The 27808-nt window shown below is 37.7% G+C and overlaps 2 protein-coding genes across 6 annotated transcripts in view; one reads left to right on the forward strand and one right to left on the reverse strand.

The window, feature by feature from the left end:
• Positions 1-8192: 8192 nt before the first annotated feature.
• DNAJC19 (DnaJ heat shock protein family (Hsp40) member C19) lies at positions 8193-14157 on the forward strand. Its single transcript, XM_023187665.2, has 6 exons — positions 8193-8388; positions 9746-9797; positions 9874-9947; positions 10794-10873; positions 11832-11902; positions 13172-14157. The coding sequence occupies exons 1-6, from the start codon at positions 8386-8388 to the stop codon at positions 13240-13242; spliced, it is 351 nt and encodes a 116-aa protein (XP_023043433.1). The 5' UTR covers positions 8193-8385; the 3' UTR covers positions 13243-14157.
• A 3994-nt stretch (positions 14158-18151) lies between these two features.
• Positions 18152-27808, reverse strand: part of FXR1 (FMR1 autosomal homolog 1) — a 71048-nt gene continuing 61391 nt past the window's right edge. The window contains exons 15-18 of one of the 5 annotated variants that reach the window (XM_023187664.1): positions 27406-27606; positions 26622-26702; positions 22408-22499; positions 18152-21683 (exon numbers count right to left, since the gene is read on the reverse strand). In XM_023187664.1, the coding sequence (XP_023043432.1) occupies positions 21513-21683; positions 22408-22499; positions 26622-26702; positions 27406-27606 (545 nt within the window). In that variant the 3' untranslated portion in view covers positions 18152-21512. The remainder of the gene's footprint in view (positions 21684-22407; positions 22500-26621; positions 26703-27405; positions 27607-27808) is intronic. The other 4 variants (XM_023187660.1, XM_023187661.2, XM_023187662.1 and 1 more) reach the window with 4 other exon arrangements.

Genomic DNA, 27808 nt, shown 5'->3' on the forward strand with positions numbered 1-27808 from the left:
ATCCCATTTGACAAGGCTATGAGGTTTATGAAGGGGAGAAGTGAAAGAGAAGTCTGGAAAGACTGTCTGTGGTGCCAGGCTAAAGAAGTTTGCTACACGAATAGTAACTGAGGGCATAATAGGTGCCAGAAAGAATTTTATGGAGTTTTTGCAGTGGCCTCTCTTCAAGCACTGATGACAGTGAAGATGATTTTTCACAGTAGAGTATTATAGAAGCACAATTTTTATGACAATTAGCCAGGGATGCATCCCATGCTTTATTCTGGTCACCAAATAATGTATAATGGTGATGTATATTCTCTTAACTTCAGCCTAAGTCAAATTGAAACTACTAAATTTGTGCTTAAAGGCATTTTGCTTTATTATCGCTCATCTCTTCAACCATCTAGCTCCCTGCAAATGTGATTTCAAATGGGATTTCAGACAGACCCTCCAGTGTAGCTATGTTTCCCATGACACTGTGTTATTAATGCATGACACTATATTATTAATAATATTCACCAACAAGTCTCAGATCCGCTATTTCATCCTCATTTAGTAGCAATCTCCAGCAATCAAATAATTGTGGTTGTCTGTCTGGCCCGGGCACGAGATGCACTTAGATAGATTGTTCTGTTGGTCAGTTCCATTCGCTGACAGCTCAGCAGGGAGAGCTCAATTTATTTAACGCATAAAGCTGCTGCATATAATTGGAACCCTGGCTAAGGAAGGAGAAAAAAAGACTGAGGAAGGCAATGGGCAGAGGTATGCTAAGATAGAATGAAATGGAGGGTCAGTTGAGGAATCTCCATTTTGGAAAGGCACTTAGGCTACCCCAATTTTCAAGTTTTCTCTGAAATCCACAGTGTCTCAATTTTCTTTCCTCACTGCTTGAGAAGAGAGTAAAGCCTTTATCCTCAAATATATGTTTCCTGGATGCTGTTATTCTGATCAAACACAGTGCAGTTCTCTCACTGGTCCACCAGCCACATACTCTAGGCATACACACACACACACACACACACACACACACACACACGTCTTTGTAATTAGAAAGGAAGGTAGGAAGTCAGTCTAAAATAGATGCAGGCTGGGCATGGTGGCTCATGCCTGTAATACCAATGCTTTGAAAGGCCAAGGCCCAAGGATCACTTGAGGCCAGGAGTTCCAGACCAACCTGGTCAACATAGTTAGACACCATCACTACAAAAAAAAAAAAAAAAAAAATTAATTAGCTGTGTGTAGGAGCACACACCTACAGTCCCTGCTACCCAGCAGGTTGAGGCAGGAGGATTCCTGAAGCCCAGGAGTTCAAGGCTGCATTGAGCTATGATTGCACCACTGCACTCCAGCCTGGGTGACGCAAGGCTAACTCTCAAAAAATAATACAATGAAATAAAACAGATGCAGTGAGAGAAAAATGAAGCAAATTGAGAAAAGGGATGAGAAAATCACAGGAGAAACAGTCATAAATTATTTTATAATAGCCACAGGGCAGATCAGGGTCACCTGACTTGGATGCAGATGAGGCCAGCTGGAAGAAAAAGTGATTGAACCCTGGGTGTTCCCTTCTGGCTTCCCAGCATCCCCTCTTCTTCCCCAGTGCCTTGGATCCTCACATCATTCCTACTTGGGCCTGTCCTCAAACCCTCTTGCTCTAAATATCTTCTCCTTCCTTTCTTTTTTTGCACTCCAATTAAAATCTTCCTTTGACCAGTTATAATACCAAAATGATCTCTTAAAACACTTTGTAGAGGAGTCTGTTGATCATATCTCAATCTGATCATTCACCAAGAATTTCACATTCAGACAGGAGACATAAGATGAATTCCCAATGGTAGTGTAAACCAAAAGGTATCTGAGACAGGTCTCAATCAATTTAGAAGTTTATTTTGCTAAGGTTAAGGACATGCCTGGAAGAAATAAATACAGAATCACAGAAAAAGTCTGTGGTCTACACCGTCTTTCAAAGATAATTTTGAGGGCTTCAGTATTTAAAGGGGAAACATGGGCTGGAGGGGAAAGAAGGAAAGTATGGTAATCTACATGTTGTAAGAGAAAAAGGGCAGGGAAGAGAATAGTCAATAATGCATTTGTTTTATGCTCAGTTAACCAACACTTTGCAGAAGATAAGGTGAACATAGAGGAGCTACCTATGGAGATATTTAACCTTGTATCTGTAGCTATCTGCTTAGTAACAAAAGGAAAGTCAGCTTTTTGCATGAGTCAGCTTTCAGCTTCATTTTTTTTTCTTTTGGAGTAGTGAATTGGGATCCCATATTTTTATTTTCTTTTCACAGTGGATTATCAGGAGATGGCAGGATCATTGAAAGAAAGGAGAGAAGGAAGAGACAAAAATAGGTGGAACAAAGAAGGAAAAGGAAGGGAGTATCTACCAAGTGCCTATTGAGTTTTAGACAAAGGGCTTTTCCATATACCATTATGTGAACAGCTGCCTACACAAGATAGATCCCCTGGGCTTAAATGGCTACTAATGAGGAATTTAGATGTCACTAATCCAGACCTCGAATAATCCCTAGAAAGAGTGGTAAGAAAACATAGGCAAAGACAATTCCAGGACCATCTCATTTTATGACCCTAACATTATACATATCTAGAAAGTGAACAGAAAAGCAAAAATTACTGGACTCTGTCAGGGCTTTAGAAAAGTCAGTCAACCAATCTGAGGCCCAGTTTCCTCATTTATAAAATAAAGCTGCTGGGGGAAATATGGTCTCTACATTTTCTTCTCATTCTTAAATTACCTAATTCAATGAATTTTTCCAAATTTTCTCCTCTATAAGATCATTCCTATTCCTATAGTAGCTAAAAATGCTTTTAGTTTTAATTTTTTTATTTATTTTTTGAGACAGAGTCTCCCTTTGTCACAGGCTGGAGTGCAATGGTGCAATCTCGGCTCACTGCAATCTCCGCCTCTCTAGTTCAAGCAATTCTCCTGCCTCAGCCTCCTGAGTAGCTGGGACTACAGGCATATGCCACCACACCCAGATAATTTTTGTATTTTTAGTAGAGACAGGCTTTCACCATGTTGGCTAGGATGGTCTCGATCTCTTGACCTTGTGATCCGCCCATCTTGGCCTCCCAAAGTGCTGGGATTACATGCATGAGCCACCATGCCTGATCACTTTTCTTACTTTTATCTTACTCCAAGCTCATTCTTGTTCGTATTTTTCTTTCTTTTTTTTTTTTTTTTTTTTTTTGAGACAGAGTCTCGCTTTGTCGCCCAGGCTGGAGTGCAGTGGCACCATCTCGGCTCACTGCAAGCTCCGCCTCCCGGGTTCACGCCATTCTCCTGCCTCAGCCTCCCAGTAGCTGGGACTACAGGCACGCACCACCACGCCCGGCTAATTTTTTGTGTGTGTATTTTTAGTAGAGACGGGGTTTCACCGTGTTAGTCAGGATGGTCTTGATCTCCTGACCCCGTGATCCGCCCGCCTGGGCCTCCCAAAGTGCTGGGATTACAGGCATGAGCCACCGCACCCGGCCTTGTTCGTATTTTTCAAAAAAACAAGGCTCTCCTTATATTGCTTCCTCCTTTCATGCTTCCCATTTCTCTAATTCCTTTTCAGCAAAATTCCTTAAGAGAGATTTCTGTTTTTTGTTTTTTCTTTTTTGAGATGGAGTCTCGCACTGTGGCCCAGGCTGGAGTGCAATGGCTGGATCTCGGCTCACTGCAAGCTCCGCCTCCCAGGTTCAGGCCATTCTCCTTCCTCAGCCTCCCTAGTAGCTGGGACTACAGGCGCCTGCCACCAAACTGGGCTAATTTTTTGTATTTTCAGTAGAGTTGGGGTTTCACCGTGTTAGCCAGGATGGTCTCAATCTCCTGACCTTGTGATCCGCCCACCTCAGCTTCCCAAAGTGCTGGGATTAAACAGGTGTGAGCCACTGTGCCCGGCCAAAACAGATTTCTTATAATCCATATCTCCACTCTCTCTCCTCCTATCCTCTTTTGAACCCACTCCAATCAGACTTTCATTGCCATCACACCACAAAAATTCTCATGAATATGATCTCCCATAGTCAATTCTCAATTCTTTATTATTTGACTACTAACAACATTTGTCTTGCTTTTTTGTTTCCAAAGACTCTCCCTCAGAATATTAGCAGCATTTGACACAGTTAATCACTCCTTCCTCCACTGAACACTTTCTTCACTTGGCTACCAAGACACCACACTTACCTGGTTTATGCCCACCCTTTTTCAGTCTATTAAATAATTTTCTCTTTTCTTCTTCATGTCCCTGGATTGCAAACACCGATGTATCCCAAAACACAGTTCTTATTCCTCGTCCTTCTGTCTCCACTCATGCAAAGGATGACTTTACATGTTCCATGGCCTCGAAGACCATCCATGGGTTGATGACTCCCAAACCTCTCTTTTCACACCAGAGTTGTATGTCCAGAGTTGTAAGTCACTCTTGACTTCTTTCTTTATCTCATACACTATATCTTATCCATCAGCAAATTTTTTCAGCTATACCTTAAATATATAAGCAGGAGTCCAGCCACTCTACTACCACTGCTACCATCACTTCTCATTTGAATTATTACAACGGCCTCTTATTACAGTCATCATCAAACTGGGCTCAGTGGCTCATGCCTATAGTCCCAGTAACTTGGGAAGCTAAGAAGGGAAGATCACTTGATGCCAGGAGTTAGAGGCTGCAGTGCGCTAGGATCATGCCACTGCACTTCAGCCTGGGGAACAGGGTAAGACTTCGACTCAAAAAAAATTAGCATAAAAATAATAGTCACTATTCATGTTGGAAACAGATGGTATACTGCCTTAGTCTGGGCTGCTATAACAAAATACCATAAACTGGCAGCTTATAAACAACAGAAATTTGTTTCTCTGGGAATTTTAAGAGTAAGGTCCTGACTGACTTGGTGTCTGATGAGGGCCCATTTCTTCATAGACAGAAATCTTTTCACTCTTAAGTACAAGACCAAGGCAGAATATGTGTCTGGTAAGGGCCCCCTTTCTGTTTCACAGACAGTTCCTTCTCACTGTGTTCTCACAGGGTGGAAGGGATGAGGGTCTCTCTTGTGCCTCTTTTATGAAGGCGCTAATCTGATTCACAAGGAGTCTACCTTTATGATCTAATCACTTCCCAAAGGCCCCATCTCCTTATACCATCGCAATGGTTATTAGGTTTCAACATATTAATTTGGGGGAAGACAAACATTCAGACCACAGCCAAATGGAAAGTTTAATAAGAGGACTGTTTACAAAGATGTGGACAGGATGAAGGGAAACTGGCATAAAATGTTCAGGTGCCCTGTGCCTAGCAAGCAGGGGCCAGTAGTAAAGGCATGACTACCCTTAAATCTGAAGGAGTGACAGGCAGGAGTAATGACCAGAACACATGCACACACCAGGAGCAGTATTCTTCAGCAGACCAATTCAGTCAGCCTATAGCAATCACCAGAAAGTGAGAGGTAGAAATAAAAACCATGAATTCACTTTCCTCCTGCCTTCTGATCTCCTGATCACAGACCTAAATGAATCCTAAGGCAGAAAATGAGAGAGCTGCTCAAGGATACAGTTCATTAAGGTCACCCTCCTAACCTTTCTGCTCCTCTGGAGCACAGAGCAGGAAAAAAAGGTAGAGAGAGAGGATCTGGGGAAAAGCAAAATGCATCCAGCAATATAGCAAAGCAATATAGCAATATAGTGAAGTAAATGTTATTTTCACAGGGTGAAATGAAAGTCTATGTAAAGCATTTAGTACAATGTCTGGCATATGGCTTTTAGCTGGTGGGGGAACCCCCTTATTTGCCTGGCATTATAGTTCCAAATGTGGACTTTTGCGGTGATAATTTCCAAACTTGAGGTGATGACCAAGTAGTGGGTTGTGAGTTTAGTAGGTTTTCTAGCACTTATTTTTTTAAGAAACAGAAAAGACCAGTATGCATTTCATGAAGTAAGGATAAGTATTATCTAATAAATAAATTTCTACTATGTATATCTGTGTGCACAAGTATGTATTTGCTCCTTGGGTCACAGTGTAAAATATATTTCTTACTAAGGATGACAGTCAAAAAATGTTTGAAAGCCACAGTGCAAGAACACTCTTAGCTACCGCTCTCAACTCTCACTTATTTTTTCCCAAGGAGAAGTGACTCACCTGATTTTAAAATTTGGGATAAGAAACTAAGAAAATGTGCTTGAGTCCTTTCTCATTCTTTTGTCCCTATGCCCTCTTTTGTCTTTTATTACTTTCTATAGTAAACTAAATAATGTGCCCCAAAGATATCAGGTCCTAATCCTTGGAACCTGTGAATGTTACCTTATATGGCAAAGTCTTGGAAACTATGATTAAGTAAAGGATCTTGAGAAGGGGAGATTATCCTGGATTATCTGGATGGCTGGTAAATGCAATTACATATATCCTTTAAGAGGAAACCAGAAGGAGATTTTACAAACAGAAGAAAAGGACAATGTGAAGATGGAGAAGTCGGAGCAGAGTGAGATTTCAAGATGCTGGCTTACAAGACTGCAGTGATTCAGTCACAAGTCAAGGAATGCTGGCAGTCATCAGAAGCTAGAAGAAATGAGGAATGATTATCCATTCATCAGTCAATGGACATTTAAAAAGATTACTTTTCAAGGCTATTTCTAGGATCTTGGCAGGTAGGTAAGAGGCAACCAGACTTAGATTCATGAATGCGGTGTCACGAGAATGAGGAAGACTTCTACACTCCGATTTGTACTCTGGTTTCCCTCCTAATAACAACAGCCCCACACTGAGTGATGACCATGTGCAGAACACAGTATGTGCATAATCTCTACGTTCACAAAAACTCAGCAAGGTAGTTATCATTACCTTCATTTTACAAATGAGGAAGAAACTCAATCAGAAATAACTTGTCCAAGTCACAGTATTAGTAAGTGACAGACCCAGGTTACCTCCAGTTTGATCTGCCACCAAAAACAGAGCTATCTCCAGCTCAATAAAGTGTCTTGCTGTGTTGCCACTCCCAATTTCCTGAGTCTGGGCTTTTGTAAAGTCTCAAAGCTAATTAGATTCTATTGCAAATCTGTTCCTCCAGAAAACTGCATTACATAGTTTGTACATACCAAAAATATGCATAATAAATTTTTCCAGATAGCATTCTAATTTGTTGATGCCAATTTGGTCCCAAGTTCTTATGCCTCACTTGATTATTTATTTTGTAATTGCTGGGTAAAAATTAGATAAAAGAGAGGCAAAAGAGGAAGTTATAAACTTAATGCTAGTGTCTTAGTGCTGGATGTCACCTTAAATCATGTGTTGACAATAAATTACGTCACAAAAACCTTAGAGCTAGAAGAGCTCTTGGATTATCAAATGCAAACTGTTTTTGCAGATGAGGAAAACAAAGCCAAAAATTTTGCATATTTGTTTAATAAGTAACCAAGTCATCAAAGCAGAATTGCATTGCAATGTAAACTGATATTTAATACTCTGTAAATTCTAAGAGGGAAGTAACTCCAAACTTATTTTGATCATGCAAACATTGCATTGTAAAATTCCATTACTGTTCCCATTATTTTTCTCTTCTCAAGCATTTATGTAGGGATGTATGAAACTGATGTCCACGTAAGGGCAAAATCCAGCCCTACTTTTTATTTTGGGTGAGGAGGAAAACTTTTAAATAGCCCTTTTCAGTTGTAGGATCTTGACATTCCATGTTCAGAATATGAACACTTTAATCCCATTCTACATAAACGAAAACCCAAACATTCACAAAGTCTTGTCAAATCACATCCTTAAATGAAGTTCTTTTAAATTAAAAAATGCTACCGAGCAACCCCTGAAACACAGTGTGGTTGGTTTCATTTGTTGTTCTGGGCATCTCCTTTACTACACTGGGTAACAACGTATTTGTTTGGGTTCGTGGTAGAAACCTGTCACAGCACGTTTAACTATATTCACTACCCTTGACAATTATTAACATAAAATAAAGGCAAAACGAGGTGCTAAGATGTAGGGGCGGGGGGGGGGGGGAATCGTTCTGAGTAAGACTGCCCATGCCCTTTCCTGAAAGACTTTCCGAATACCCACCGCCCAGCAGCAAAGGACAGAAAACAGAGAGAAGCCCCACCTCTACACCTAGAAAGGAAAAGATCCGCCCACCCTTCAACCAACCCGAAGTCGCTTTCTCCGCTCTGTCCACTGCTTGAGCGACTTTCCTTCTCCTCCGCGTCCCCTTTTACGACAGTTTTCCGGCCTAGTTTGCGGCTGCTCCTGCCGTGTTGCGTAGGGCGCCTGTGCTTGAGCGGTTTGTGCTTGAGGTTGGGGGTTGCGTCGCTCTCTGGTAAAGGCGTGCAGGTGTTGGCCGCGCCCTCTGAGCTGGGATGAGCCGTGCTCCCGGTGGAAGCAAGGGAGCGCAGCCGGAGCCATGGTGAGTGCGGCCTTCCGGTCTCCTTAGCGACCTCCGGCCCAGGCCTCAGCCTCAGCTCCCGGCCTCGGAGGTGTGGAGTTGAAGTTGTGCTCCTTAGTGCGACTCTGGGCGGGAGGTTTCGGTTTTCGGGGCGTCACACTCACCAGGACACAGCCCTGTTGGCTCGCTCCTCTTGGATCTTTGTGTTTTTACATCATCTTTCTGCACGGTTCTCCAGCTTCTTGTCCGCACGGGCTCTGGGCGCTAAGGCGTTGCTTGCCTGGAACTCCTGTAAGGTCAGAAGGCTATCACGGACTCGGAGATTAGTGGAAACGTATTTGATTATAAGTGCCCTTGCCCTAACACATCTTTACAGCACTGGCTCCACTTTGCTATATCCTTCTCTTTGGCTTTTGCCGACAGATGTCGTCTCCATGCGGAAATTCCTGAACATATTTGGGCCTCTGTTGTTAGGAAACAACAGGGCAGTGCCAAAGGTATAGTCTCCTAGTTTAGCCCACGTTTAGCCTCGAAAATGCGTTATCAGAATTTTACAGGAGCCGTCTGTGAACAGTTTTTCCTTCTCTAGCAGAAATCTTATTTCCACTATTTTTTTTTTTTGAGACGGAGACTTGTTCTGTCGCCCAGGCTGGAGTGCAGTGGCAGGATCTCGACTAACTACAAGCTCCCCCTCCCGGGTTCGCCGTTCTCATGCCTCAGCCTCCCAAGTAACTGGGACTACAGGCGCCCGCCACCACGCCCGGCTAATTTTTTTGTATGTTTTTAGTGAGACGGGGTTTCACCGTGTTAGTCAGGATGGTCTTGATCCCCCGACCTCGTGATCCGCCCGCCTCGACCTCCGAAAGTGCTGGGATTACAGGCGTGAGCCACCCGCCCGGCCTGTTTCCACTACTTTTGATTGAACTTTAATGTAACCTAATTTGTCCGGGGATGAAAGAAGTTTTCAAAGGGAGGGAATCATCTTTTTCACTATTGCAGAGGTAAATAAGCAAGTCAAACTTAACGTCTTTCCCATAGTAATGAATCCGGTAACTTTAATACATTCGGTATAACAGATGCAGTAGTTTTAAGGATTACTGGGCAGAATATTTCTGCCTTAAAAGTTGTTTCTCGGCCAGACATGGTGACTTATGCCTGTAATCTTACCACTTTGGGAGGCCTAGGTGGGAGGATTGCTAGAGGCCAGGAGTTCAAAACCAGCCTAGGCAACATAGCAAGGCTCCGCCTCTTAAAAAAAGAAAAAGAAAAAAAAAGTTATTAAAATGCAGTTTGTAATGAGTTGGGGATGGGAGAATGGGCAAAATGAGAAAGGGTGGGAATTAGAGAAGTAAATATTTACTCTTCTCCCCCTTACCAGGCCAGTACAGTGGTAGCAGTTGGACTGACCATTGCTGCTGCAGGATTTGCAGGTTTGTTTATGGTTTGGGGGTGGAAGTGAAGTCGGGGAGATTGGAGATTTACTTATTCTATTGCTTTTGGTTTTAGGCCGTTATGTTTTGCAAGCCATGAAGCATATGGAGCCTCAAGTAAAACAAGTTTTTCAAAGCCTACCAAAATCTGTAAGACTTAATGAACACTTTTGCTAATTCTTTGCTGCTTGTATTTGAAACCTAGAACCACACTTAAGGAAGGGTAAATTTCCAAATATCCATGAAGTTCTAAGTGATTGCTTTGGACCCATTCTCCTGCTTCCCACAAGGAGAGTATAGAAGTTCTGAACTTTGTAATGGTGCTACCCTGAAACATCAGATGTTATATGTGACAGAGTTGGATGGGGTATTGACAATTCTAGTACCCCACTAGACCCAACTTTCTTGTGAAATATCACTTTTTCACATACCATCACCTTCAGCATCATCTATACATATTCTTGTTTTCCTTTATCTGCTCTGCGTCACACATACAGAGGTATATAAGATTCTAAAGTGATCCGATCTTACCGTGTGGCCCTGGCACTCCCAAACATCATACAGAGGTAGCACTCTAGTTAATTAGGCTATAGGGTTTGACTTGATGTTATGGTTATACCCTATGTGATCACAGTTAAGAATAGATTTGACTGTGATCACCTGTTGAATATTTATGTTGTGATTAAGTGTAACAGAATAGAGTGATTGTAGGCTTTACTAATATGATTTCTGACATAGCAAGGCCAGAGGAGCTGATAGTGGTATTTTCTGTATATGTATCTTAAAGTCTTGTTTCAAATACCCTTGAACTTCTTGTCTCAAAAGACTTCCATATCCTGTCTTGAGCCACTTCTTAATACCTCAGGAATTACACTTAAAGTCCTCTGAAATGTCTTAGTTTTTCTACTGGTTCTGTGAATATTTCCAGACTTCTTTTTTAAAGCGACTTTGTTTATTGTATTAACCTTTCTTTACAAATGGCATTTCTTCTTTCAGGCCTTCAGTGGTGGCTATTATAGAGGTGGGTTTGAACCCAAAATGACAAAACGGGAAGCAGCATTAATACTAGGTGTAAGGTAAAATAATCTCTAATATTTTTAGCATTTTTCTACCACTCTAGAGCCATGAGGAAATATAAGAAAGACCTTCTCTCCTTTAATAGGAGAGGGTCATGGGGGATTTTGTCCTAGGAAGATTGATATTACCAATTCTAATCAATGAAACTGTACTGTTCCTTCCTTTTATGTTATTTTTAAGATGTAAACAGTCCTTCAAATGAGAAGGCACACTAGCACTTAAACACTTTTTCTTTTTTCCTAGAGTTTGCTAGAACACAGGCACTTTTTCATTTATTGAGAGATAGACTCCTCAGCAGATTATCACAGTGTTCAGTGTTGTTCTCGGTAACTGACATTTTTTTTTTGTGGTGAAATTCTGCCTTTGGCCAGGCACAATGACTCATGTCTGTAATCCCAGCACTTTGGGAGGCCAAGGCCGGTGGATTACTTGAGGTCAGGTGTTCAAGACCAGCCTGGCAAACATGGTGAAACCCTGTCTCTACTGAAAATACAAAAATTAACCAGGTGTAGTGGCACACGCCTGTAATCCCAGCTACTTGGAAGGCTGAGGCAGGAGAATCGCTTGAACCTGCAAGGCTGAGGTTGCAGTGAGCCAAGATCAAGCCACTGCACTCCAGCCTAGGTGACAGAGTGAGACTGTCTCAAAAAAAAAAAAAAAAAAAATTCTGCCTTCTTCACTTTCAGATCCTTAAACATGCTTTTCTTATCAATAAAAGGACTGTTGTAATGAGTATTACAAGTTCAACACATTTTAGAGAGTGCCTTACTTTTCTAAGGAGCAGTTTAGTTCCCCAATTTAGGATACGCATTGGGTGTGTTGAGGTTTCTAAACAGCTTTTCATACCGTTGTGTTAATTTACTAGTTTCACAATGTCTTTAATTGGCCTTTATGTACAATTTTTTGATGTGATGCAGAAGTAGGTTGAAGTAAATACCTTTTCTTTTTTTTAATTAGCCCTACTGCCAATAAAGGGAAAATAAGAGATGCTCATCGACGAATTATGCTTTTAAATCATCCTGACAAAGGTTAGTCATTAAATTCTTGTTGTAGATGTTGCTGGTGTGCCTAGTTGTTATTAATGGGATTTTATCTCAAATTCCTGGCTATTAGAAGGGAAACACTTAAATCTGTAAGTCCTGTTTCCTAGGCTGGAGCCATATATTTTTGGTATCTTAAATTCTGAGTGAAAAACTTTATTTACAGAATGAGCAGAGAGTAAGTGCTACTATTACTATGTTTTGTGGGGTATTTTGGCCTACATTTATTATAAATAAGATGTTAAATTTCAGTAAAACTAAAACGTAATTTTTCCTTATCCATTTTAGATACCTTGAAACGGAGATTACCTAGATAGAAACTTAATGGGATTTATTTATTCGTTTCTGATACACTTCTATGCAGCCTTGGCTGTGTTGAAGGAAAGCAAGAATTTCTTTGAATACCAAAAATTAGACCACAGAATTCATGTTCTAGTGTTTGTATCCTTTTACTTATATAGGAGAGGGCTTTCATTAATAAAGAGGGTTTTTCAGTTTAAACAGCATTATAATTGTTTGATATCTGATTTCACAGTGTCTTTTATGAAATTTAGCTTGTATTATATGGAGGGCTTCTGATTCAGTAGGTTGGCAGTGGAACCCCATAAATATGCATTTATACTAAGTTTCCTGTTATTTGTTGCTGGTCTAAGACCATACTTTGAGAATCACTCCTCCAGCAGATTTGTAGGAAAGCAGCTGTAGATTGACATTGTGAAGGGACAGTAGATAATAGAAAAAGAAAAACTGGACAGAAAAAGGATGTAAAGCAAACTGGGATCTTTCCAGTAAACAGCTCAGAAGCCTCTGAGAATATCATGGTATTAAAATAACATGGTATAATTGATGTTCATTTATGACCTATAATCATGAATAGGCTAACACCAGTTCAAAGGCATATACATATGTATCCAATATACCTATAATCATGAATAGGCTAACACCAGTTCAAAGGCATATACATATGTATCCAATATATGTGATAGAAATCCTATTTCTATCAGTTTAAGCTTTCTAAAAAGGTGTCATTTTTGTAGAAATCTCTCCCACGTAAATTCATTTCTCATTGGTCACATATATTAACATGTATCTGGTCATCCTGTTGCAGTGTCAGGGTTAATTTTTAAAAATTAAAAACACTGTTTCTGCTAAATCTCCCTCAGATAAGCATTGGAGTCCTTGAAACAAGAGTAGCTTTTTACCAAGCAGAAATTGAGAATCCATATTGTAACTGTTCTTTTTTCTTTCTTCCTATAGGAGGATCTCCTTATATAGCAGCCAAAATCAATGAAGCTAAAGATTTACTAGAAGGTCAAGCTAAAAAATGAAGTAAATGTATGATGAATTTTAAGTTCATATTAGTTTATGTATATGAGTACTAAGTTTTTATAATAAAATGCCTCAGAGCTACAATTTTAAAAAATGATATAGCACAAGCTAAATCTCAAAGCCTTGGTATATTTTTCTTGTTTAAATTTGGGGATTTAAAATCAGATTAGTTTAGAATATTTGTATATTAATTATGGGCAAGCACACACCATCTGAATAGAAATATTGTTTATTACTCATTTAGCAGATGATTTGGGACCTATGTCTACTTTTCAAAGCAAAATGAAGATGACAGTCCTTGCTCTGAGGGAGCCCTCACTTTAATGGGAGACTGATAAACTGGTAATTAGACTATGTGATAAATAGTATGATGGAAATTAGCTCAGGCTGTTTAAGTAGGGACTCTTATTCGGTAGAAAGGCTGTTCCAGGTATAGGCAACTGGCCCAGCAACTTGGATACTTGGAACTTTGTATTTAAAAGTGAATTTAACCACAACTTACACCTAACAAATTGACCTAGGGTGGGGGGGTGTGTGTGTGTATTCTATGTACATATGATTTTTATTTCATGCATTAAAAATAGTATAAATATTTCAGAGTACAGGTCTGATACAATCACAAGTTCATTGCAGCCTCAACCTCCTGGGTTCAAGCAGTCCTCCCGCCTCAGCATCCCAAAGTGCTCAGATTACAGGCATGAGAAGTATTTACATTGTATTCAGCTAGCCCCTTAAAGGTACTGACCATTTATAAATTATTCCTTCAGTTGGCTATTTCTTGACATAATCAAACTTCTGCAATTGTTATGATAAACACTGTTAGCAAAACTGAAAACAAATGTTCTCAATATCAACATATTTAATTTGGACTTTTTAGAATTTATACACTAATTTAAATGATGTTTAAAGGCAAATTACTTACTGTTCATCTAACATAATATATAAGGATCTTAACCAGAGGACCTGTATAAAACATCTGATATAAATTAGTATGTATTTCCCAACAGGAATATTTCTATGTGTAGCTCTAAGATGATAAAATTTACTACCTACCATCTAAACTTCCCTAAATCATCATAAGGTTCTTAATTATTGAAGGATATAAGGACTTTTGAGGTTAAAAAAAATAGTGGAGGTAATATTTATCTGCGTTATAAAGTAAAGGTATATCTGCTCTTTGTGTTTTCTATCCTGTACCCTTGTTTAAAATCTGATGGGAGTCTGTTGTGATTTAGTGTATGATGAAACACTAGCTTCTAAGGCTTTTATGCAGGATAAATTATTTTATTTCCAGGGACAAGGAGACATGAAGGTATAGTTAGTTGGTTCTTGTTTGTGGTAATTCTGTTCTTTAAGGTGGCTGTGAACACTGAATTCGCATGTAAGGAACAAGTTCCTAAGAGAAATACAGATTCTGTGACCCTTTGGTCACAATATTGTCTGCCAGTCAGTATATAACCTTGATCTACCTGTTTCTGCTTGAAAACATTCTTTAGTATTTCATTAACTTTGAATTAACAGCCGACAGCACTATAACTCATGCTTGGCACATCACGGCCTTCTTTGCATTTAAGAACACTAAGTAGCATGCTTCACTACTACTCCTGGGAACCATCTTAAAACAGCAAAATCACCAACAAAAAGCACAAACATGAAACCTGGCACTAAATAGACCACAAAAAGGATACTCGTTTATGGTGTGAAAGCTTAAACAAGTAGAGTATTGCCTTGTGCACATAAAGTGGTTTAAACTTTTTGTCGCTCTGCAAATACTCACAAATGACCAGAAAATGATGTTGATTTTGGAGTTACAAATAAATTTTAGTGAGTAGGCAAATTCACAAATAAGGAATTCCACTAATAATGAGGATCAACTGTATTTTGGTTTACTAACCTTTTATTTCAGTCCATTGGACAAATCAAAAAATGTTTCTCTGAACAAGATCTTTATGAAGAAATAGTTAAGACTTAAAAGCAAATTTTTCACAGTGGTAATACGCTGACAGGCAATGAAGCATTAACTCTAAAAAGGGAAATTTAACTTAGTAGGTATAAATACTTTTGGGTGTTCAGTGCAGACAGCATACCAGTTTTAAGACAGATGTTAAAACAATGGAAACCACTTAAAAATAATACCAGGGAGCACAGCAGAGCACATTTTTTCTTGCATAGTAATCAGTTTTATTTTCTCCAGGCTTACCTTTTTTAAGTAGAAGAATCCATGTTTCATTGAAGGCTGTTAGGCAAACTGAACATTTAAATGTCATCCATGTGAGGGCTCTAAAGATCATGGTAGGTGATTGATACCAATACGATCCATAAAAAAACTTTTATCTTTTACTGGTATTTTCTTACAAAATACTTGATCTGTAACATTTGAGTACTTACGATGTACTAGCACTGTGCTAAGTATTCTTCCTGTATCTCTCAGTAGACTGGTTATTATGATGTACATTTTACATGTGAGGAAATGGAAGTTTAGTAAGGTTAAGCACCCAAGGCGACATGCTGAGAATGGCTGATCTTTCTCACATCCCAAGTTCCAGTCTCCTAACTTTTGTACTGTGGCTTTACAATTCTGATAACCTAAGCATGTTTTCCTTGATGGTACTGAGATGTGAGTCTGGTACTTATCTCTACAGATCCAGTTTGGGGCCTTTGTCTTTATTCATTGGTGCTTCCAGATAAATCTGAAAGGCGGCGGCATGATTAAACACACTTAGGGAATGGGAGGTAGGTTGCAAGTTAAACTTCTGCAGAAGCCAGGTAAATCTGAGCTTTGGGGCTTCAGCTTTCTCTGTAAAAGGGAAGGATACATGACCAACTTGAAATTGTGAGGATTCCTCCACGTTTTATGGCTTGGTAAACAAAATCCAGAGCAAGTGGTCGTTTTTTCAGGTCCCACAGCTAGTGAAACTAGAATTCGGTCCTGGCTGTCTTCTCCAATTTGCTATGTTCATATTAGTCCTCATTAGAAGTTTGTGGGGAATTCCTATCTATAGCCTTCATATTAGACCTCAAATTCAGAGATTTCTGTGTCACTTAGCCTCTTCCCTTTTGGCTTTCCTGGCCATCTGGGTTGACATTATTAATGAGTCCTTAGGTGCTGTATACTGCTTTGTTAGTAAGAAGTGAGCTATAATGGGTTGTCCTGGAAGTTAACTTTCTCCAACTTTAGTTTTAAGCAAGTTCTCCTGCCCTGCCATCAACTATTTTCCAAATGATGAGTACTTATGGAAACATTTAGATGAAATACCAATGAGAACTGAGAAAAATTAGGGAACTAGATTCTTTATTGCCACACTGAAAGCTGTGTAAATTCAGTATACTGAATATATATGGGCTCCCATAAAGAAAACCTAGTATCAGAAATGTCTAAAAATAAAATTTCACTTAGGCATAATGCTTCATTTTTAAACGGTTAGTGGGGTTTTAGGTTGGAATGAAAAGTTCTCTTTCAATCATGAGAAATTGTATAAGGTTGACAGTGACCTTAAAAAAAGGTTGTTTTGCAGTTCAGAAGCTTGTAGTAGATTCACATTTTGAGTGCACATGAGCCTCCAAACAGGTTAAATCTGATGAAAATTTAGAACATGGATCACACAATGTCAAAGAACAGACTAAGCTAAAAAAAAAAAAAAAAACCCTGTAAATTTTATGTAAACAGAGTAAAAAAAAATTACTATGTAGCATGCTCTCCTAGGTTTTTGGTTATGTAAAGTATCCTGGAATGAGTAACCTTGAGTACCAGTTAACTTGAATGACCTAAGCTCTGGTTTTAGTTTTTGGACTGCTGTACAGTGTGCTGTTTTTCAGCTTAGAGCCAACTACTGCCTTAGTAACAAGATATATATAGGAAGAGCTTCTATCCTGTGTCACCTATTATTCCTGACCCAATAATAGAACAGTCCAATGATATGGGATAATCTGTTGTGGTTAACATTTGCTACTACCTTACTGCAGTTTCAGTTAATGAAATTTCAAATATATGTTTACATTTTTCTTCACAATCTGAAGACAGCCAAGTTAGCTGAAAAAGGAAGTCTAAAGAGGTTGAAATGTAAGCAACCAGGCAACAATTAAGTAAAAATTGTTTATCTAGAAAAACTATTGGAAAATATTTTTAATGAAAATGTTCTCTAAAACTAATAAATTAGTACGTACATTTTACAGTTAATCCAATTAAGAGGGTACAAAGAGGTAAAAACTTTCCAAAAATAAAAAATAAAAGAACATACCAATCACTGAAATACAAAGAAATTCAAGAAGCTAATAAGTAGTATACTTAATAGTGGGGCTGTAAGACTTGTGAAAAATTACTTTGTCCTTGTTTGGAATATCTTATAGATTGCATTCAGCATATTTCAAAATGTCTGGGATGGATACATACGTAAAACAAACACCACTTAAGTTTGGCATACTCCTTATGAGAATACTTGGGCATTTGGTTAGGTGTTGCCCAGGGTCTGACATGTTACTAGACTCAAATTACCATTGGAAGGGCCTTAAAGATACCAACTCATCCAGCCCTCTCTGGTTGCATAAAACTGAAACCATAGAGAAAAAGTTTATAGAGCTAAAATAGCGGCTTCTAATTCTGTACCGTCACCTAAAGCATCTCTTTGAATTATCAAAGGAAGAAACAAGCAAATGGACTGGGAAATCATCTTACAAAACTAGAGTATAGTTTTTCCAGGGGAATTGTGTACCTTACCTCAGTACTGGAAATACTAGTACAGAAGATACAGATGAATCTGAAGTGATATACTGATAAACTTTTAAAAAATTTGTAATTAGGTTGAAGAAACTGTTAATAGTTGATCATTTTTGACCCTTACAAAAGTGATTTCCTACTGTTCAATGTAATGGACTTAAATCAGTTTTAAGTTAACACCACTTGCTACAGTCTGACTTTAAGCAGACTGCAGTTCCTGCTTTATTGCAAAAGCTCCTGAAATAAAACCCCAAATACTATCAAAGATTAACATGGGTTATGAGCAACTGTAGTCCATTCAAGTACACGTTCTAATAAAGAACTAAAATTTAAAAAAGGGGGGGGGCTACCAAATTCACTATAGCAAACAGATATTCTTATGAAAAAGCATAAGGGATCCAAATCGTGTAGCAAAGACGAAGACTGAGACAATAACAAACATCCTTTTTGTTGGGAGTTTTTTCCAAAACAGTAGATTCAGTTCAAATCCAAGTTCCTTGAAACCTTACAGAAGAAAATCCGGGTGTAATTTTCCTTTACTGCTATTCTTAACCACCAATCATCTGTCGCTGGACATAGCCTGTTTTCCATTTTTATCTGTCCTTAGGCAACAGCCTATGAGAACACTAGTTGGTTTGAGCCTCAAAAGCATAAATCTGTTTGCAGAGGATACAAATGGTACTATTTCCCAATCCAAGATTTAGTTAACATACCAACTTTTATAAGACCCTCCTTAGGTTACAAAACACTAGACACAGCTAACAGCAGCTACAAAAATACGTGACTTAACACAACGGCAGTGGAACCCAGCAGCATCTCAGGTAAGTTTCTATGAACTCACCAGTTTGATGTGTTGCTTCCAATTCCACATTAAAATACACGATTATTTCAAACTAAAGGTTTGTGCATTCCTATTATACTTTTGCCAATTATGTCTGAAGTGTTACCAGAGACACCATTTTGCACAAGTTTTAGCCCCCTTTAAAGCTTAACAAAGATCGTGATGCCTAAACTAGGAATCCTAGGCCTCCCAAAGCTTCAGGAAAAGCAGGTCATTTTTGCTACCCTATAATCTCAGCTGTTATTTCGTGATTCCGTTCAGGTATCGTATGAATTCATATATATATATATATGCTGAAACATTGTTGGAACTGCACAAGACCTTCCAGAATACCTTTTTTCCTTCTCTTTAAAGAGGGTCTCACTGGCGCAGAACTGAGCTCAAATGATGCTCCCACCTCAGGCTCAAGTAGCTAGAACCAAAGGCATGAGCTACTGCGCCTGGCTCCAGAATGTATCTTTTGCTTAAGTGTCTGTTTAGTGTATACTGGCAAGTTCTTCCCATAGCAACATCTCATCTAACTAGGATAGCAGCCAAAAGATGGACCCCTCTCAAATACATTTAGAAGACTACCTGAATTAATGGCTACCATTTGGGGAGTGGGCTCTCTTTAAAAAAACAAATGCATGTTTATCAATTCTGCAGTACCTATATTTTTTAAAGGACAAGACACTGGGTTTAGTCATTTGTAAAATAATGAACTTAGTGTGGTTATTTATTGCTAGTATGAAGAACTGGTTCAGCTATACTCTCAAGATTTTGTTTCTTCCATTCCCATTGAAACAATCTTTATGGAAAATGGATTTTAGTGTATCTGACTATTCTACATGGGAGAGAATGAAAAATCATTTTTTTCTTTACCAATTTGCCAATTTGGCATTAAAGTTCCTCTAACACCTTATAATTTTTAACCCAATTATGTAAGAACTGAGACTATTTAAACTGTTTCTAACTTTGATCGATTTAAAAAAGACATTTGTGGGTAATTTTTTTAAAATCAGGACATGATTACTTGATACCTTTTATATATAAAGGACAAGAGTTGCACTACTCACACCTACCTTTAAAATTCTGTTACCAGGAACCAATCAGAAGGCCTCAGGAAAAAGCACTTAATACCAGCACATTTTAACCTTAATTATAATTAATTTGAGGGCTAGGGTTATACATACTGACCTGGCAAATTTTACATTTTAAACTGTATCCTGCATTATCCTTCAGATCATATAAAATCACATTTTTATGCACATAAAAAATTAAACTATGCACACAAAAAACTTTCATATGCCAAATGATGCAAAGGGCTGTCATTCTTTGTTCAGTGGTCTATATAATATTGTGGAACAAAGCCTTCTAACAATTGACTTGACCTCACAATTAGCTATACTAATTGTTATACCACTGTTAAACTTCATGTCTTTATCTTCATAAAAATTAAGCTCTGGCTAAAACATATAAAGTTTAATAACTGATTTTTAGTCACTGGTATGAGAGCCTTCAAAGTAATTTGAGAATCAAGAAGCAAAACACTGGCCTATTATTTAAAAGTTGCCTGTCATACCTTCTATCCCCCACTGTCTTCCAAAGTTGCCTTTGATTAGAATTTTGTTAGGTTTTTTTTTCCTAATTATCACATGTATTATTAATTACCTATAATTAACAGCCTAAACTTGTGTTAAGATTTCAGAGGATTCGTTACAAAATGATTAAATGGCCAGGTGACATTTTAATGCTATTTACGAGCAAGTATAACTGCTTTTAAAAAAGCAAAGTATACTATCCTAAGCCTATAAATAGCTCCAACTACTTTGCAACAACTGGTGTAAAAAGTAGAAAGTTAAAAAAATTCAGCAAATGGAAGATCAAAGTTTATTTACTACCTGCATACAAAAACATATTGCACATCAAACAACCGAAATTAAAAAAAAAAGGAAAAAAAAAAAAGATACTCTACTGAAGACTAACATGTAGTTTATACAGAATAAACTTTCTGGAAATTGATCTTTTCAGTAGTTCAGGTTATGTCTGAATGGACATGACTAATTCAGCTTAGTGTTTTAACTAAAGCTATGTTTGATTTTTAAATACTGTACACTTAAATAAATAAACCAAACAAAGCCTCAAGGTAGAACAGTCACTGCCAAGTATCGCCCAGTGTCCCTGCAGATGAGAGTTTAACAAATGTATTCCAGTGGTCTGCAGATTTTCCTCTACATACAGCATTTAAAAAACACATTAAAACAGACCAGTTTCCAGACTAAACTAATGAAGAAATTACAATTCAGTGCAAAATATTTTAGACTGCATTTCATTCTAGTTTTCCTCAGGTGAAGAAGTGGTTGCATATTAAAAATGTAACAAAAGCAGCTAATGCTTTCATAAAGAATATTACGTTAGGGATCCCACCCCACCCACCACCCCCCATCTCTGCCATATTTTGAAAACAAAATAACATTTCCTATAGCCAGCAACTTTTTTTAATGTTACATATACTATTCTCAAGGCACATCTGATGATATATTTTATAACACAGTAGGTGTCAAAGTATGTTTAACATATGATTTCTTCAGGATCCCTCCCCTTTTTGAATTCCAAATGGAGGAACTGAAAGTGCGATGTAAAGACTGGCGATCCATATTCTATCTTTGGCAAGCTTGTACAAGCACTATTGTAAATGTAATGTAAAAGAACTGTAAACTAGGAACTTCTTCAGTTTATGAAACACCATTCAGGACTGCTGCTTCTTGAGTGTTTTCTTCTTTTAAGGTATTAATCTTTTCTTCTCCTGGAGTACGCTGCAGCTTAGAAATGTCATCGCCAGAAGCACTAGTTGGGCCGTTTATTGCCTTTTCTGAAGGACCATGCTCTTCAATCACATCTTTTGCCTGCCAAAGGGAGACAACTTTTTCAACTTCTTTATAAATGAATTCTATAGCTGAGGAGGAAAATAGCTACATAAACATTAATTAGCTAATGAAAATTTTCAGTTTCATATGCCACAATGGATCAAAGTATTAAAACGTCTCTAAAATTCAAAACAAATACCAAAGTATTTCACTGTATGGGTCTTTCAACTTTGTATCTCTAGTACCTAGCAGTGCCCAAACCACACAAAACATCTGAACTAATGAAAACTGCACCTAATTTTAAAACACTGGAAAGCTCACCATGAAAATGACATCAACACTTAATATTAAACATTTAAATAATCACCTACTTTACTCACCTTCTTTTGAAAAATCAAATTTACATATCAAATACCGTAAAGCATTTAAAAGAACTAAAATTTAAAAGGTCTATATCCATCAATGAGAAGAGATATATAGCCTATTGCTCCTGAATTAGGCAACAGTCTCTATGCCCAGTATCTTTGGGCAGATTGAATTTTATAAATGCTATTTGGAGCTCTAACTAAAAAGCATTTCAGGCTCAAGCATGCATATCTTTAGTTATCTGGGGCCAAGAACATATTCAAGAGTCTTTAAGTAAAATAGTATTGTCTATTTGTGGAAACAAGTGATCACACAGTAAAAGTAGTAAAAAAATAAAGCTAAACCATACCAAAAATTAAAAAAAACAACAAAAACCTACAGGTTAAATTCTCCTTACCATTTCTTTCTTGTTTTTAGCCAAAGTTTCCCTTGGGAGGTTTCTTTGTCTGCTCTGAGACTCAGCTCTAGAAATATAATCTGCAACTGTGACTGTTAAAGATGAGAAAAAAATTACAGGTGTTGAAAAAATATTTCTAAAGTTTATTTATGGATAAAGGGTAATTTCACTATTAAACTAGTGGTGGGTCACCCAGTGTCAAAATTTTCTTAAGCTGGGTATCACCTCCAACCAAAAACAAAGCTTTAAAAATCTGCCTGGGTTTTTTGTGCTGAAGAAAATTTCAAGCTTGAGATTGAGGAAATCTAGATTAAATTCCTCTTTCCCAAGAATCCAGCTATTTGCTTCTGGTTGACCCTAAGGTTGTGGAACAAAGTTAGAGAAACCCACAACCAGTAAAAGGAAATACAAAAGCAGTGTTCTAAGCCCAGTGTTTACAATTGTCAGTGGGGGGAAATGGGGCAAATTTGATCCAAATCATAGTATAATATACTTAAATTTGAAAATTTCATCAGATACAAAAATATTTACTCAATTTTTTTTTTTTTTAAAGCACAATTAAGATATCCAAGTGTGGTTTATCCGATGGCTTTGTTTCAACGTTTCACACTAGAAACTATTCTGAGTGATTAAAATAAGAAACTACAAGCAAACTAAAGATGACAGACCACCATCCTAAAAATGTGGACATTGATCAGACTAGGAAAAGGTCCAGAGTGTATTCAGTGACACCCCTCCCACACCCCTTTGCCAATCTTGGTAGGGACTATCTTAAATGTGTATTTGCAAAGAAGTAGCAGTAGTGAATTAGGAAAAAGACTAAACGAAACTAACACCCTACCGTCAACCCAACTTCAACAAATTACCTATGTTCTACAGTATGTAGACTGACTCACTTTATACATCAACACTCAAGAACTGAAACTTAGGGCTGGGCATGGTGGCTCACAACTGTAAACCCAGCACTTTGGGAGGCAAGGTGGGTGGGTCACCTGAGGTCAGGAGTTCAAGACCAACATGGTGAAAACCCATCTACTAAAAATGCAAAATTAGCCAGGCGTGGTGGCACAGCCTGTAATTCCAGCTACCTAGGAGGCTGAGGAAAGAGCATTGCTTGAACCTGGGAGGTGGAGGGTGCAATGAGCTGAGATTGTGCCACTGCACTCCAGCCTGGGAAACAAGAGTGAAACTGTTTCAAAAAAAAAAAAAAGAATTGAAACTTAGAATTCACTGATTTTAAGAAATATCAAAAGAACTACCCTTTTTTCTTTCAAGTAATTATTTTCTATCACAAACTGTTTTAGAAAATCCCTGATATGTAAAAGCACAATATATATTTTAAATTATGGGAACAAGTTAATTATGTAAAGAATGAAAACTCCGGTAAATTTTAAATTATTTATTTAAAGTCACTAGGTATGGGAAGAATTGGTACATAAAGTATAAATTCTATGAAAACAACTAAATCATTCTGGTATGATAAAAAGCTGGATAGTATTTACAATTCATGTTTCTTAATTATGAATTAACATGCTAACACTGTCATAAGATCCAAGAACTTCCTAGAACTATTATGTATATCTTTTAAAACCACAAAGGAACAACCTATTTCAGAACTTACATATATCATTTACTAGAAAACCACTAAAGATGTTTCAAATCTGAAACTACCTCTTTCCTTCCAAACTGTAAGAAACTCAGTATGCTCATCTCGAGGCTTTTTAAATTAAATTCATTGCTAATATATTTATAACTACATTAAAAAGAGTTTACAATATTGGGAAAAGGGCTATTGTCATAATCCACTTTATTATGTTTATATACATGGCAGCAAACGTATTACAAGAACAATTCTAGCCAGTGTGGGGAACAGCATAGCGAATGCACTGTTTCCAAGTTCGGCCCTCAGTGACACCTAAACATCTAACTGGAAACCCTGCTGCTAAATTACGTTGGTGCAAAAGTAATAGTGGTTTTCACCATTTTGGGATGGGTGCAAAAACTACACCAACCTAACACATGTTGAAACAATTCCTAGAACCTTTCATCCACTGTGTACAGAGATAGAATAATATATTTTGATATAGTTTTCAACTAAATTAGCAAGCACTTAGCTGGGGTACCCCTTCCTAAATAAAAGGAAGCCAAAAGAAACCTCTGTTAATTCAAATAAAAACCTATTCATAGCCAGTCCTTATAATACAAAGCCCCTTAAAAATCCAATACAGATTAATAACAATATCTAGAAAAAATACAGGCAATTTGTGTAATGACATGGACTCTAGAATTTCCTCTAAGGGATCCAAGTTAATCAACTGGACACCAGTGTGTACTGTCACATTCTAAGAATGGTAAAGAATATTCACTGCTTAATTTACACGAAGAGCAGCAAGAAATTTTGAGCAGATGAGATCAAATTAAATGAGTGTTTTAAAGAGAATGTTGATGTTAACTTTAGATGGAGGCTGCCTCCTAGAACTGCTACCAGGATCAAAGGTAACAATTTTGTGCTTGTTTCACCCACCCTATCTTTTGGGAGAAGCAGCAAGCTAGGAAATGCAAGAAGTTTTAAAAGAGGGAAGTAGTAATCCCAAAGAAGAAGTAAAACAGGAATAGATGCAGTATGGAACAGAAATCATTGTCAAACTGTTGAAGCCTCCAAACTACTCAAGTTGCAATTAATATCATACAGAAATTTTTGCCTCTTCTCCAACAAACCCCACTGTTACTCCTTTTATGCCTACTGACTTGCTAATAAAGCAGCATGTATCTAGTTAATAAATGCTGTAATATATTGTTACATTCATACTGATAGCCTGAATTTTCTTGTTTACAGTAGGGCCAGAAGATGTATCACCGCCGTACCACCTTCAAAAAATGAAATAATCTCTTCATCTAAAACACTTCTTTTTTTTTGAGACAGGGTCACACTCTGTCACCCAGGCTAGAGTGCAGTGGCACGATCACCCTTCACTGCGGCCTCAACCTCCCAGGCTAAAGTGATTCTCCCGCCTCAGCCTCCAGAGTAGCTGGGACTACAGGTGCACACTAGCACATCCAGCTAATTTTTGTATTTTCTCTAGACAGGATCCCACTGCCCAAGCTGGTCTCAAACTCTTGGGCTCAAGCAATCCTGCCACCTGGCCCCCCAAAGTGCTGGGATTACAGGTATGAGCCACTGCGCTCAGCCCTAAAATATATTTCCAACATTAAAAGAGGGGAGGAAAGAAGGGGAAGGAAAACAAATATTTTCTGGACACTTTCAATTTTTTGACAATATTTAATTGCTCTAAAATTTTCCAACTATCTTTAAAACATGAACTTTTAGGGATGGAAACGAATTCTCTTAACCAGTTTTCCCAAATGTCTCTAAAACCACTAAATTTGAAGTAGTAAAGATGCCAGAATTTACATTCTTTATTTGGGGAAAACACATGAAAGAACTGGTTTTGGAAAGAATGCAAAAACTGATTAGTTTGAAAGGGGTTTATTTCTGGTGCACACAATTGCTTCATTGTGAATATACATGTGATTCTCTGTACATAGGAAATGGAATTATGTTCAAAATAATAGACACAGCAAACAACTTTCTTTGAAGTTACTAAGAATTAATGACTACATAAAATAAACATTCTAAAAGTAAGTACTATTAATTTGAATAGTTAGTGGGTGTAAGGGAAAAGGCATCACACTACAATAAACAAACAAAAAACATAACATGCATTCCTCGTATTAGGTTAAAGACACCTTCAAATATTTTTCTTTTTTATACTTTTTTAAATTGTGGGTATTACAACTCCCACAAAAATGAGGTGCTGAATTCAGATACAGTAAGCAGGCACCATGCAAAAGCTGCCCAGTTTTGCCAATCAACCTCAATCACAATCTACAACATAGTCCCTGGGATGGCAGGCCCCATCTCAAGTGTGAAGAAACCAGCAAGTGAACAAAATGGTCTTCTCAACAGTATTTCCATGTAAACAATTAGGACACAACATTAGTTCAATTAGACAAGTTACTAACACACTGTGAAGGAAGAATGCATTTTCTTAATAGTAGTAGTCTTATTAGTTGAATAAACAATTTATGCAATGCAAATTTTGAATGTATATGCACACATGTGTACATGTAAGTATAATATATTTAGAAAGCAGACATATGACCTTTTTTTCATGCTTGTAACCTGATGTTGTCAACAGGTCCACTCAAGTTACCTGGCTGTCTATCTTCTGCCTGACCCCTGAAGCGACGCCTGCGGCTACGATTGCGTCGCTGGGGTTTTTTTTCACTATCATCTGTAATTGCAAAGTTTACCATGAACTATGCTGACAAAAACAAACAAACAAAAAAACCAAAAAAACCTTTACTTCAAAGATTTAAAGGGTAAAAATAAACTTTTAATTAAACACCAAAAATAAAACAACAAATGTTTACTGACAGGAAATACATTTTTGTGGCTTTCAGCATTCCAAATGGATTAAAAATGGAATTATCATCTGGAAATTCAGAGGGTTTTAACTCACAGTAAAACTCTCAGACTTAAACTGCCATCATTCAGGGACACAGTTTTCCTCTCTAGTACAGTTTGGTTTATACCGAAGTTAACGACATTTTAGCCCTTGAAAATTAATGCCTACTCTTGATATATATACCTTTACCAGTGTCATTTATAATTATTTTAAAAGAGGTAAGATGAAAGCCTGATTTTAGCTTGGGGACAATAAAAGCACTAAGTACCTTGCCGTACTGATTTAATGGCATCAAAGGGCACTTTAACCCTCCAAGTTTCAAATAATTTGGCTATAACAAATCTGAGAACTACACATTTAAGACAGACAAAAAGCTATCTACCTTGTTCAAAGTAAACACTAAGAAAAAATCAATTTTTGAATTGCATACTTTCTTTGAAAAAAGCTTCATACACTAACAATAGTATACAATTTTTATATATATATATATGTATATATATATATTTCTTTTCCCTAAGTGCTTACATACCTAGCCCATTTTCATTAACTGAAGCTGTATCAGATTCAGTCATTCCATCCATCAGAACAGCATCTTCATCAGTCCTTCGTCTACGAGACCGCCTACGACGGTTAGTACTGTGATGAGATTCGCTGGCATCAGTGTCTGCAGTCTGATCTGATTCTGTATTATCAAGTAAGCTGTATGGATTGCTGTCTGGATCTTTGAGCACTATATTCATGTCAGAGGCAAGAAATATTCGTTTAAGAGAACTGCAATTATGAATGTTTGATCTATATTGAACTATATCAATTAATGATAAACTTCAATCTCCCCCAATAAAAATGCACTGTCTTCAAATAAAATGTTTTCAAAATTATTTACCTGGAAAATAACAAAGATAATTAAATATGATAAAACTTTAAGTGGTTAT

This window comes from Piliocolobus tephrosceles, chromosome 2 (assembly GCF_002776525.5).
Source record: "Piliocolobus tephrosceles isolate RC106 chromosome 2, ASM277652v3, whole genome shotgun sequence".
Taxonomy (NCBI): domain Eukaryota; kingdom Metazoa; phylum Chordata; class Mammalia; order Primates; family Cercopithecidae; genus Piliocolobus; species Piliocolobus tephrosceles.

Excerpts from the sequence above, each read along its gene's own strand:
- DNAJC19 (XM_023187665.2), top strand. Across the intron at positions 9,948-10,793 it reads TTCAAAGCCTACCAAAATCT|GCCTTCAGTGGTGGCTATTA; the intron begins GTAAGACTTAAT and ends TTCTTCTTTCAG. Across the intron at positions 10,874-11,831 it reads GCATTAATACTAGGTGTAAG|CCCTACTGCCAATAAAGGGA; the intron begins GTAAAATAATCT and ends TTTTTTAATTAG.